A 13,857-nucleotide genomic window follows, 5' to 3' on the forward strand; every position below is an offset into this window, starting at 1 on the left:
AGAGAGAGAATTTATGAAGGGCGAGAAACATAAAAATTTGGCCATAATTTTGCTCTATTTCTACGTATCTTCTTAAAGTTTACGAAGCTTTGTCATGCAAAACTCTTCAATTGGAGACAAAATTCTCAATTGGCAACCTGCTATCCGAATTTGATGGCAACTTGCTATCTGAATTTGATGATTATATTGGATTGTTGGAGATAAGTCTTTCTTTTTCCTTACAATTATTACTTGTACTTATATTTTAAGTTACTTATAGTTCAACATGTCTAAGACAAATGAAGGGGGTTTGTCTGCTATGTGAGATAAGGAAGTTACAAATATTATTTGCAATTTCTGTATTAAATAAATAGACTCGGAAATAAGCCAAACACGTATTTTAACAAGGAAGGTTGGCAAAATATTACGAAGAGGTTGAAAGAATTGACTGAAAGAGATTACGATGAGCTCAAATTTAAAAACAGATGTGATAAATTGAAGAGTGAATGTAATGAGGGATACATGAAGAGGGGCTACTTGAAGCCCTATCCAAACACCAGATATCATATTTCTGATTTTGAGATAGCCAGTGACACCATCCGTGACAGAAAATAAATGTTTAATAAACGTCACTCTTCTTTACACGAGGTAATTGAAATAATATTTGGGGTTTGGAAGAAGAAATGGGTCATCCTAAGTGATATGTCGTCATATTCATTTCAAAAGCAAGTGCATATTGTGGTGGTCACAATGACACTTCATAACTTCATCTGATGACATCTCTCTCAATCAGATAGGGACTTCAGTATGACTGAAAATGATGAACAAAATTTCTCTAAAGAGCTTCAGAATTTGTGGTTGGGTCTTCATTTCCTGAGGATGAGATAAACTCTAATGAATTTGAAATTCATGACGGTGAAGGTGTGGCCGAGATGGCTGCTTTGAGCTGCTTTGAGGGAGTCTATTATCGCAGATGCAATCTGTGGCAGCTGATCCACCAATCTTATTTATTCATTAGACTATAGATTTATTTTTTTATGTATTTTGTTTTGTTATTTTTTTATTTATGGATCTGACAATTTGTTTCTTTTTTTCTTGGGCAGCTATAACAACATGAGTTCCAGGATTTTTGGGACTAACGGAGTTGTCTTGTGTTACTGTAGACTACCGGCTTCGTTACTCACATCACGTCAACCTCGCAGTAGTGGGAGACAGTTCTACGGTTTTTGCAGGGGCGTTTTAGCTCATTGCAGTTTCTTCTGTTGGGCCAACAGTCTAGCATATTACACTACCAACAGTGATCAGGGTATGTTGATTTCCCATAGAGACAGTGCAACTGATGACAAACGTAATCAGAGTTTTAAATTAAATATTTTAATATTTCTCATTGTAGATGTAATTGTACTTATAATTATTTTATATCTTCTGATACTCACGAGAATGTGAGCACTCTATGTTATCTTTTTGAACTGATTCGTAATAATTTGCAATTTATGTTTTATCTATTTTTGTGCTCATACAGTTCCGTTGCAAACAACTTCACTAAACAGGGGCAAAATTATCATTTATCGAGCAACAACTGTCAATAAGTTGTTCTGCATAAGCTCCCTCAAACAACGAGTTAGTTTATCCTGATAAACTGCATATTATTAAATTGTCAGGATAATCTGCTTATATAATCTGCAGCTACCCCAAACAGACCCTTGGTATTGGAAGAAAAAAATGTTTCATCTTACCACCACAATATTATATATGACAATAACACCATGTCATTGCACTAATAACACTACGATAAAATCACAATACAACCGCAATAACACCACAATAATATTGTAATACACCCACAATCTACAATAAGATGACACAAATAACACCACTGTAAAACTATAATAACACCACAATAATACCATAATACAACCACAATAACAATAATAACATCACAATACAACCACAATAACACTGCAATTATACCATAATGTGTTAGCACAAATAACATAATTGTACAACTATCATAAGACCACAATAACACTACAATACAACCACAATAACACCATAATATAACTTCAATAACATCATAATGCAACCACAATAACACCGCAATAACATATTAATACGAAGGCACGAATAACAAGCCTTTTGTAAGGTTTTAGGATTTAGGGTGTGAACGCGTGTACTTCTCTTTGTATTTTCAAGCAAGATAATAGACGATAATATAAGAAAATAAAGAAAATAGAGAGCGTAAGAGTCGACGAAGAGCATCTAGGTAGTTTTTTTTTGTTGCACTTGCATTGAAAAGTTCATGTAACCAATAAAAACATTGTTACGTATAGATTTTATATATATTGTGCAATGACAAACTTGATAGCTAAATTAATCATATGGAATGATGATTTAGTATTGGAAGAGAAAATGTTTCATCTTACCTCCATAATATTATATATGACAATAGCACGGTATCATTACACTAATAACATCATAATAACATCACAATACAACCACAACACAGCCGTAATAACACCACAATAACATCACAATATATCTACAATAACAATACAATAACACTACAATAGGATGACACGAATACACCACTGTAAAACCACAATAACATCACAATAATAAAAAAACGACCACAAGAACAACAATAGCAGCACAATACAACCATAATAACACCGCAATTATACCATAACGCGACGACACAAATAACATAATTGTACAACCGTCATATTACCACAATAACACAACAATAAAATTTCAATAACATTGCAGTAACATCATAATAACACCACAATAATATCATAATATGAAGACATGAATAACACCACTATGCAACTACAAAAACACCATAACACAACTTCAATAACATCATAATACAACCACAATAACACTGCAATAACGTCATCATACAACGACACAAATAACAAGCCTTTTGTAAGGATTTAGGATTTAGGGTGCCAACACATGTACTTCTATTTGTATTTTCAAGCAAGATAATATACAATAATGGAAGAACATAAGGAAAACAAAGAGCGTAAGAGTCTGCGGACAGCATCCAAGTATATTTTTTGTTGTTGTACTTGCATTGAAAAGTTCATGTAACCAATATAAGCATTGTTACATATAGATTTTATCTGAATTGTGCAATGACAAACTTGATAGTTAAATTAATCATATTGATTGATGATTTAGTATTGGAGGAGAAAATGCTTCATCTTACAACCACAATATTATATATGACAATAATATTATGTCATTACACTAATAACACCACAATAAAATTACAATACAACCACAATACAATCACAATAAAACCGCAATAATATTATAATAAACCCATAATTACACAACAATAACACTGCAATAGGGACACAAATACACCACTTTAAAACCACAATAATACCAAAATAGAACCACAATAACACCGCAATTATACAATAATGCGACGACACAAATAACATAATTGTATAACCACCATAAGACCACAATAACACTACAATACAACCACAATAACACTGCAATGACATCACAATAACACCACAATAATATCATAATGAGACGACATAAAAAACACTATTGTGCAACCACAATAACACCACAATACAACTTCAATAACATCATAATATAACCACAATAACACCGCAATAACGTCATAATATGATGACACGACTAACACCACCGGACAATCACAACAACACCATAATACAACTACAATACCACCATAATACAATCACAATAACACTGCAATAACATAACAATACGATTGCACAAATAACACTATGTACAACCACATTTGCATGATAATAACACAATGTCATTATACTAATAACATTTTAATAGAACCACAATAATGTTGCAATAACACCATAATACGACGACATGAATAACACCACAATGCAACCATAATAACACCTTAACAACAATACAATACACCAAAGTAACACTGTAACACAACAACATAAATAACTCCACTGTACAACTATAATAACACCACAAAAACACCACGATGAAACCACAATATAACTACAATAACACCATAATAATACTACAAAAACACCACAATAAGAATGCATGAATAACACCACCATACAACCACAATAACACGACAATACAATCACAATACAACCATAATAACATCACAATATGACGACACAAAGAACACCACTATGCAACCACAATAACACCAAAATAAAATTATAATAATGACACAATAACATCACAATACAACCAAAATAAAGCTGCAATAACATTACAAATCATAGCACAAATAACACCATTGTATAGTCACAATAACAACACGATACAACCACTGTAATACTGCAATAATACCACAATATGAAGACATGAATAACACCAATGTACAACCACATTTGCATGATAATAACAAAATTTCATTACACTAATAACACCACAATACAACCACAATAACACCACAATACGACGACACAAATAACACAAATATACAACCACATTTGCTTGACAATGCACCGAGTCATGACACCAATAACACCACATTAACGCCAAAATACTACTACATTGTGGTTGTTCTATGGTGATATTTTTTGTCGTGTTATTATGGTGTTATTTTGGTATCACTCTGGTGTTATTTTGGCATTATTTGAATGATATTATAATAGTTTTGTGGTGATATTCGACTCACATTTTTAGGTGATATTATCGTGTTATTGTGATGTTATTATGGTGTTATTTGAATGATATTATGATGAGTTTGTGGTGGCATTCGACCGGTGTAATTGATGTGTTTTTGTGGTGTTGGAGTAGTATTATGACAGTTTTGTGGTGATATTTGACTGTTGTTATTGTGATTTTATTGTGGTGTTATTGAAGTCTTATTGATGTGTTATTGCAATGTTATTATGATGTTATTATATTGTTATTAAGATATTTTTTTTGAGATATTGAGGTGTTATTACACAGTTATTTGAGTGTTATTCGACTAGTTTATTGAGATGTTATTATGGTGTTTTTTGGTATTATTGTTAAGTTTTTTTAGTGGAACTATGGTGGTTTGTGGTGGTATTTGACTGAATTTATTGGGGTGTTATTAATATGTTATTGTGGTGTTATTAAGATGTTATAGAGGTGTTATTGTGATATTATTTGAGTGGTATTGTAAGTTGGTGTTATTGCATGTAGGTTATTTGATGTTGAGTTATTGCTTTTGCATGCATGTTTTTTATGGTAATTTGATTGTGTAAATGTGTTAATTTGGTGTTACATTGATGGTATCTCAGTTGTATAACATAATCATTTTGGTGGCAACATAATATTATTCTGTTGTTGATTCAGTGTTATTGTGGTGAATATATGTTGTATTCTGAACATATTTGGTGAAATAAGGGTGTCAATTTGTCCAGACATATTTAGTGTTACCATGTATATGTTTTGTTGTTATTTTGGCATGAACATATCTGTGTTGTATTATGGGCATATATTTTGATGTTATTAGGTTTCTAATTTGTATGCACATATTTTTTTCATTGTTCACCTTGAAAGTTTTGAATGTGCTTCAATTTTTTTTATCTATCTCTATATCTGCAAGATGATTTCCTAATACTACACATCCTGAAATGTTGGGATGATCAACAGAGTGTATTCAGGAAGGATGCAAAAGAATTAATATTAGACTCTAACCAGTTGGCCTACTGATAGACAAGCCCAACAGGAGAGAACAAGTACATTGGAATAAATCCCCCTCCTGTGGTGTAACTTTGAGACAGTTAAAGAATGAGATGGCGAAGGATTTATCTGGGGAGTGTTCTTTGTCATTTGATGAACTATTTTTAAAGTTTTTGTTAATAAATTTATTTTTTTTCTTCAAGCAACTTTAGTGTGTCCAAAGGGCTTTACATTTTTGTTGAGAATGTACATTTTTTCCTTTTTATAATTGACCTGATGCAATTTAAGTTTCTTATTAATCAAGTGATTGTCGTTGTCATATGATTAAAGTGGAATCAATCATTGAGATATATCTTGTTTTTTCTGGTAACAGTTAGTGTGATGTTTACGTAATTTTTTTTTCTTTAGTCAAAGCAAATTATTATTTAACTTTTACACTTTGTTTATGAGCATGCATCTATTGTTACTCCTGCTGCACCTGAGGTCGGGCCTAGCATGTTGAGGTGGTCAACAAATGTGAGATGGGACCTATTCCTGATACATCAAACTTTTAAGCAACTCAACACTGTATAGGTTTTTATCTCATTATATTATTATTATTATTTTTTTGCAAAATTTAGTTCAGTGTGCTTGTAATTATTGTTCATTGTAAGTTTTCAATTCCTTTTTGGATTTGAACAACTTGATTGCTCCTATAGTTGAAGGACTACCAAATCTAGTTAAAATGTCACAATATATCACCCATGAAACTCATTCCATACAACAATCACCAATTTCATTTGATGTGGTCCCTCTCATGTCAAGTAACGTCACTCCACAACCAACGTGCATAGGGGTCAATAAAGGATTCGTAGAAATTATTCAATTACTTATAAATCAAAATAAAATTCCTTATGAATTTCAAAAATCAAGAAGCAGTAAAGTATCTTATTTGCATAATATAGTTACAGACCTGAAGAGTGAAGTTACTAAATTAAAAATTATAATAATGTAATTAGACAGAAGTTCAATGAAGAGAGAAACATATCAATTCTCGCTTGACAATATAATTCTAAGGGTTAAGGTCAGACAAAATAGAAGGAAGATGTTAAAGTGAATGAAAAAAATTATGTAGATGTTCAAACAATAAAAGATGTTGTGGAACAACATACAATAAATGATGTTGTAGATATTTCAACCATTGGGGGTAAGAGGTTACTTGTAGATATTGAACAAACAAAACAAACAATAAAAGAAGATATTGATGTTCATAAATCAACTGAACAACAAACAATAATGATGTCGTGGAACAACAAACAATAAAAAATATCGTAGATACTCCAACTGTTAGTGGTGTCAGGTTACTTTTAGATATTGAATGAGTAAAACAAGCAATAAAAGAAGGTGTGGAATCTCTAACTCCGATGCACATTACAATCATCGATAAGGAGGTAGATCTCCAAGACAACACGACAAAGATTGTTTAATTTATATTCCAATGACACCAAAATAACACCTTAATAATATCAGTATAACACAATAACAACATCACAAAAACACCATAATATTACCAGTCGAATGCCACCACAAAGGCGCCACAATACCACTTAAATAACACCTCAATAATATCTCAAAAGATGCTACAATAATACTATAATAACATCACAATAACACATGTCAAATACCACCACAAAGCCACTGCAATGGTACTCAAATAAAACCTCAATGATACTAAAAAATGTCGCTATAATACCACAATAACACCGCAGTAACATCATAATAACACCACAATAACACAAATATAATACCACCACAAAGCAACCACAACACCACACAAATAACACCTCAATAGTACCTCAATAACATCTCAATAACAAAAAAATATTACAATAACACAACAATAATCACACAATAACACATCAATAACAACACAATACAATAATAATATTGTAATAACACCATAAAAACAACATAATAATACCCCAAATAATATCATAATAACACCACAATAATAACCCACACTATAATAATATCGTAATAATACCAGTCAAATACCACCACAGAACTACCACAATACTACTCAAATAAGATCTCAATAACACAAAAAAAAATATCGCAATAACATCATAATAACACCACAATAATACCTCAATAACATCACAAAAATACCACAATAACTCGACAATAACACCAGTCAAATACCACCACAATGATGCCACAAAACCACTCTAATAACACCTCAGTAAAATCACAAAATATCGCAATAACATCATAATAACATCTCAAATAACACCACAATAACACAAGTCAAATATCACCACAAAACCATCATAATACCACCTAAAGAACACCTCAATTACACAAAAAATATTGCAATAACATCATAATAACAACTTAAATAACACCACAATAACATCAATCGAATATCACCACAAAGCTGCCACAACACTCAAAAAACACATTAATAATATCTCAATAACACAACAAAAATATTGTAATAACATCATAATAACACCTCAAATAGCACCACAATAACATCACAATAACACATCAATAACACATCAATAATATCACAATAAGACCACAATAACACCAGTCAAATACCACCACAAAGCCGCCATAATACCACTAAAAAATGCCATGATAAAACATGAATAATGCTATGATGATACTGCAATAACACTATAATGACACTAGTCGAATATCACCATAGAATGACGACAATACCACTCAAATAATACCTCAATAACACTAAAAAACACTACAATAACATCTCAATAACACCACAATAACCCCACAATAACATCATAATAACACTACAATAACGTCATAAAATAACATTACAATAACACCTCAATAATAACACAATAACACCATAAATTAATGTTGACATTTCAAATACATCCAAACTCGTATTCATTTTGAACTTATTGTCATTATTTTGAGATTCAATCACCTTCATTTAAAAAATCTAACAATTTCCGCCATATTTTATTATCAATATTTCTAATTAAGGGGGAGAGAGATTGAGAAAATTATTATGTGAAACCTACCCAATGATGTTAGAAGAAAATAAAAATTTATTCGGCAAGAAGGATTTTTCTTTCAAAGCAATAGACTGGATCAGACGTAGTCATGCATTAAATTTTTAAAACTTCTTATTTTATGTTTTATTCGGGCTCACCATTGGCAAAATCTCTTCGAAGTCCAGACACACAGCGCTCCGGATGCAATATTTTATCGGGTTTCTACCGTCAATATACCTAATGTAAGAAAATATTCGGTAAGGACACCAAATACTTTTTACCATCTGAAAAATTATTGCATACGGATACCACATGCAGAGATGTATGTGATGCCGATCTACACCATAAATCACGGTGACCTACCGGAAATATGCAATAAAAAAAAAAAAAAAAAAGTTAGGCCCATCAAAAATACATCCTCAACGCACCATGATGTAAAAAAATTATTGCATACAGATCGGTAACCGATATAGACCATAGACCACCGTGATCTTAGCTCCGACATTCGTTCTTACCATATAGCTGAAAAGTCGTTTATGCCATTCTCTGTTATAGTTAAAGGTTGCGCCAATGTTTTCCCTCTTCTTTCCAATGGCAGTATCTTCCTGCTGTTGGATGAATTTGGGAGGTGTCTGCAGCCTTCCATCGTGTCCCAACTCCTTTAGATATCCCAATCTTCCTCGGCTCCGCTTCAGTTGCTCCGCTTTTCCCATTTCTAAGGCAAGAGCCAAACCTCTTTATTTCCCGGTGAGTTTGTCTGCCATTTTCATCTTATTTTGACCATGTACTGGTTGCGATGGCCCCGCAGTATCAGAGGCCATATACGACGGTAATGGTGGTTCCGACGGGGGTGGGGGCTACTATTGGTGGCTACGCCGGTGATGCTTTGCCAGTTGCACGAACTCTGGCTTCGGTGGCCGATTGCCTCATCTCGCATCCCAATGTAATTTCTCGGTCCTGAGATCTCATTAAGAAAGGTGTACTTATCAAAAGTAGTTTACGAATCTTCTTTAAAGTGTAAAAAATGGATACTAGTAGAGCTCGAAAGAAAGAAAGGCCTAACCCTTTTGTCGCGAATTGTTTGTAGCTGGTTGCTTTGGTTTTAATCAAGAGTTTTGGGTCCGGCCGAGGCTCTCAAACCAGGCTTCCTTTAGATTGAGCTTGCTTTCTGCGTATCTTTTGCCAATATACTAAGTGTCAAAGCCAGGGTTATAACCTTTTGTAAGGACTTTCGACACTCAACTCAATAGCCGAACCTGAAAGCAAAGAAGTGTTGAGATAAGTTTTCTCAGGAATGAAAAGGAGAGAATCCCGTCATGATACGACATAGCTTGTTGGTAAACAAACCGTTTCATTTCAACTAGAGATTAATTAAAAGAAAATCAAAACAAACGAAAGTGTGAGATGCTGGTTATACGTTAGCTCGTCGCCGGCAGAAACATTTGTCTTTGATACCTGGTGATTTTGGGTCTTTTGATACCTGGGAATTTATACGCTATTGTGCTGATTTTGGGTCTTTTGATACCTGGTGAACCACACATCTGAGGGGCAAGTCACATCATTTTTAACATTTGTGCCAAACAAAATTGATCCTTTTGTATTGGAGTTTGGCCATTTAGTTGATTCAATAATGGAGAATTAAGCCATATGATCTCTTTTTAAGTTTTGGTGCATAAATTTTGCCCTTTTTTAAAAAAAATGCGCCTCAAAAAATTATCTGCAGGTCATTCTTCACAGTGAAGTCATTGTGGGGTTTGAAGGGTGCAAATCTGTCAAAGTTTTGAGAATAATAGACTGAATTCTGAATAGACTCGATTGCCCTTTTTTCTTTGCTTTCATTCCATTAAATAACAATATTACAATCTATTTTAGGTACAAAATAAAGTGCATATAATATATTGTAGGTAACTTAATAATACTTATTTCTAATATAAATATTCAGCTAAAAGGGAAATATCTGTGCAAATATAATATTTCATTCTTTGCATTGGAAATAATGAAACTTCTAATTATAGAAAACTCTTAATTTAGCTGTTTGATTTCCATTCTTTCTAATTGACACCCCCCTCAAATTAATGCTGACTGATTATGAAACTTCAATTTGCCAACAATAAGTTGATGACTTTGTCGGGACAAAAAATTTTCAAGTCGTGAGTGGCGAAGCCTCAAAGTGTCGAAGATGTTGAAACCCAAAAATGCAAAAGTCCAAAAGTACCGAAGCCTAAAGCCTGAAAGTGCCGAAGCCCAAAAGTGTCAAAACCCAAAATTATTGAAGCCCAAAAATGCCAAAGGCTACAAATGCCGAAACCCGAAAGACTGAAGCCTAAGAGTGCCGAAGCCTAAGAGTGCCGAAGCCCAAGAGTGCCGAAGCCCAAGAGTGTCGAAGACTAAAAGTGCCAAAGCCCTAAAAGTGCCGAAGCCTGAAAGTGCTGAAGTCTGAAAGTGCCGAAGCCCAAAAATGCCGAAGCCTGAAAAATGCCGAAGCCCGAAAGGCCGAAGCCTGAGAGTGCCGAAACCTAAGAGGCCGAAGTCTGAGAGTGTCGAAGCCTAAGAGTGTTGAAGCCTGAGAGATAACTCCTGAACCATAACATGATTCAAGCAAAGAAAAGCAAGAAATCCTTTATCACTGTCGTCCAGAAATTCGAATAATAGCCACAAGAAAGATCCGCTTCCAATTACACGATCTAGATGCTATCGATCATTGCCGACAAGTAGGATCCACGTTATGTTATACGATCCAAATGCTATTGATTCTTCTTGCTACGAAGATGACGATTTGTTCCCTGATTTTCACGCCATGCGGTCAAAGTAGAAGAAATCCATGACAACGTCTCCATGCAGTCAAAGTAAGTTTTCTTTATCTCTTCCTCCTCACTTCCAACAACCTTGGCTAGGGTTTTGACGTAGCAATCTATCATCTGCTCTTTGGTAGCGTTCTCTCCGCCTGGCTTATCCATAACGATGAGCCAGTGCTCATAATCGCAGCCAGGGAACAGAGGCGCCATCTCAGTCGGGAGAGTCATCTGACCAATTGATTCTGCAAAGGATTTGGTTGAGCCTGACAGCGTCGGCTCCAGCTACGAGCTGCACGTAAGCATAAGGTATCGGACGACGGCGCGTGATACCGCTGATCATGGAGGAGACAATGCCAATAGGATGCAGGGAAGAGGGAACGACAGAGTGGAAGAAGCGTTTCAAGAACATTAGACTTAGGGTCGAGCGGAACGATAGATTTGCCCGCGCCAGCGAGACGACGAAAGAAGACATGGCCATCTGAGTGTTGTGGGGTAGAAAAAACCTTCCTCCCTTCCCGCCAACCTTCTTCCCTTCCCGCAAGAAGGTTGGCGGGAAGGGTGTTTTGACGGTTCTTCAACGATTACTAGTGATCAGGGTAAAAATTTAGGCTCTGATACCATGTCAAAGTTTTGAGAATAATAGACTGAATTCTGAATAGGCTCGATTGCTCTTTTCCCTTTGCTTTCATTCCATTAAATAACAATCTTATAATCTTTTTTAGGTACAAAATAAAGTGCATATAGTTTATTTTAGGTAACTTAATAATACATATTCCTAATCTAAATATTCAGTTAAAAGGGAAATATATCAGCATAAAAATATTGGAAATAAGGAAGCTTCTAATTATAGAATATTCTTAATTTAACTGTCTGATTTTCATTCTTCCTGATTGACAAGATCTTCCCAAGGGTTTGAGGAAGTGCCTTCTTCCTGAAATATAGCCATAACTGAATCATGAGAGCATAATCAATTGTTCTGATAACACCAAGGTGGAGAGTATATTACTTATAACCAACTGAGGTTATTCATGTTATAGGCTAGAGTTTGATACTAGAATATTCCATTGAGGTCATTTAATGACCTTGCCTTTACTGTAATGAAGACGATGAATTCATTCCTCAATACCCATGTTATTCTTTGAAATATGGTATCAGGGCTATCGCCCGATGGATTCGTGCATCCATTCTACTGCATCCATTCTACTGCTGCATGAAGTTGTCGAGCAAGGTTGCAGTAGACGCCTAATTCAATGTCAAGCATACTGTAACAACCGATCGATCCTCTCAAGCATATTGTCAAGCTTAATGTCAAGCATACAGTGGTACTAACTTGCTCTTAGACTAATAAAGACTAAATTGCTCTAGGCGACGCCATAACAGAATCCTTCTCCATTCATATCTGATCAATTTTCCATGTGGTGTTAACTCTTCTTGTCAACAGAAATTATGATAGAAATCATTTGCCTCTATCTTGGCGCACTGGAGCAATGTCACATTCTTGGTTTGAACTAGCACAAAGAGATTCATTAAAGATGGGGTATTTTGAGGATTTGTGGTTAGTTTGAATACTTTTTTGTAGAAAACTGTTTACTATAATTGCATGGGATTTTGGAAGGATGGCCGAATTCAGGTTAATCAGTCAATGAGCAAATTCTGTCAGTTTCCTTGTTAATTATTTGTTTTTTATTTACTTGAAATGCTGAAGTCAACCTGCAGAAGAACTTGAAAATGGTCTTGATTGCTAATCATTCTATTATTTTGATGGGGAATTCACATACACGGCACACAATTATTATGTATTTACGTATCTTACCTAAATTTTCGTATTTACACACATAGCAATCAAATCTTTAATATCAAATAAAAAATAGTACTATCATCACATTTAAAAGTGAAATACACATTTTCATACATAGGGCTAAAGCACCAATGTGTTATATATGTAAATACGAAAGCTTCGGTGTGAGATGTAAATAAATAAGAATTGTACGCTACTATGTAAAATTTTCCTTGTTTTGTGCAAAAGAAGGCATTTACCGTCTACATTTCTCTTAGAAATTATTAAAGGAATGAGAAAATGTCTTCCTCACCAATGTGTGATGTTAAGTTGGAAAAACTTGGAAGTAGGGACATGCTTCAAGGTTAAGGAAAACATCAACCTTATTGTAAATAAGCAAATCTCTTATGGTCGGTTTCTTTTTGCAGTGCTATTGTCGTCCATTTCTAAGTCGGAGTTTAAGCTATTAAAAGAGAAAATGTTAACATTTTCCCATTATGGCTTCATAGGCTGCCTAATGGAGCAAAGAACTATCTTGGAAATGATAAATGATGGTCAGCTTGCCTTTTAGCTGTTTGTTGCATGGAAAAATCTGTTAATTTTCAATTTAGATTGTACATACATTAATGTTCAGCCTAACAAGCTGTCCTATTTTTTTTAAGCAAGC

General features: G+C 34.1%; 1 protein-coding gene across 3 annotated transcripts in view; it reads left to right on the forward strand.

Moving 5' to 3' along the window:
* The first annotated feature begins 9,039 nt into the window (after positions 1-9,039).
* LOC110038925 (uncharacterized lipoprotein syc1174_c-like) overlaps positions 9,040-13,857 on the forward strand; it is a 49,418-nt gene continuing 44,600 nt past the window's right edge. For all 3 annotated transcript variants that reach the window (XR_002295468.1, XM_020743852.1, XM_020743851.1), the window contains exons 1-2: positions 9,040-9,338; positions 9,427-9,561. Coding sequence is in view for 2 of the 3 variants with exons in the window: in XM_020743852.1 (XP_020599511.1) it covers positions 9,189-9,338; positions 9,427-9,561 (285 nt within the window). In the remaining variant the exon portion in view is untranslated. The remainder of the gene's footprint in view (positions 9,339-9,426; positions 9,562-13,857) is intronic.

This window comes from Phalaenopsis equestris, unplaced genomic scaffold, assembly GCF_001263595.1.
Source record: "Phalaenopsis equestris unplaced genomic scaffold, ASM126359v1 Scaffold234359, whole genome shotgun sequence".
Classification (NCBI taxonomy): domain Eukaryota; kingdom Viridiplantae; phylum Streptophyta; class Magnoliopsida; order Asparagales; family Orchidaceae; genus Phalaenopsis; species Phalaenopsis equestris.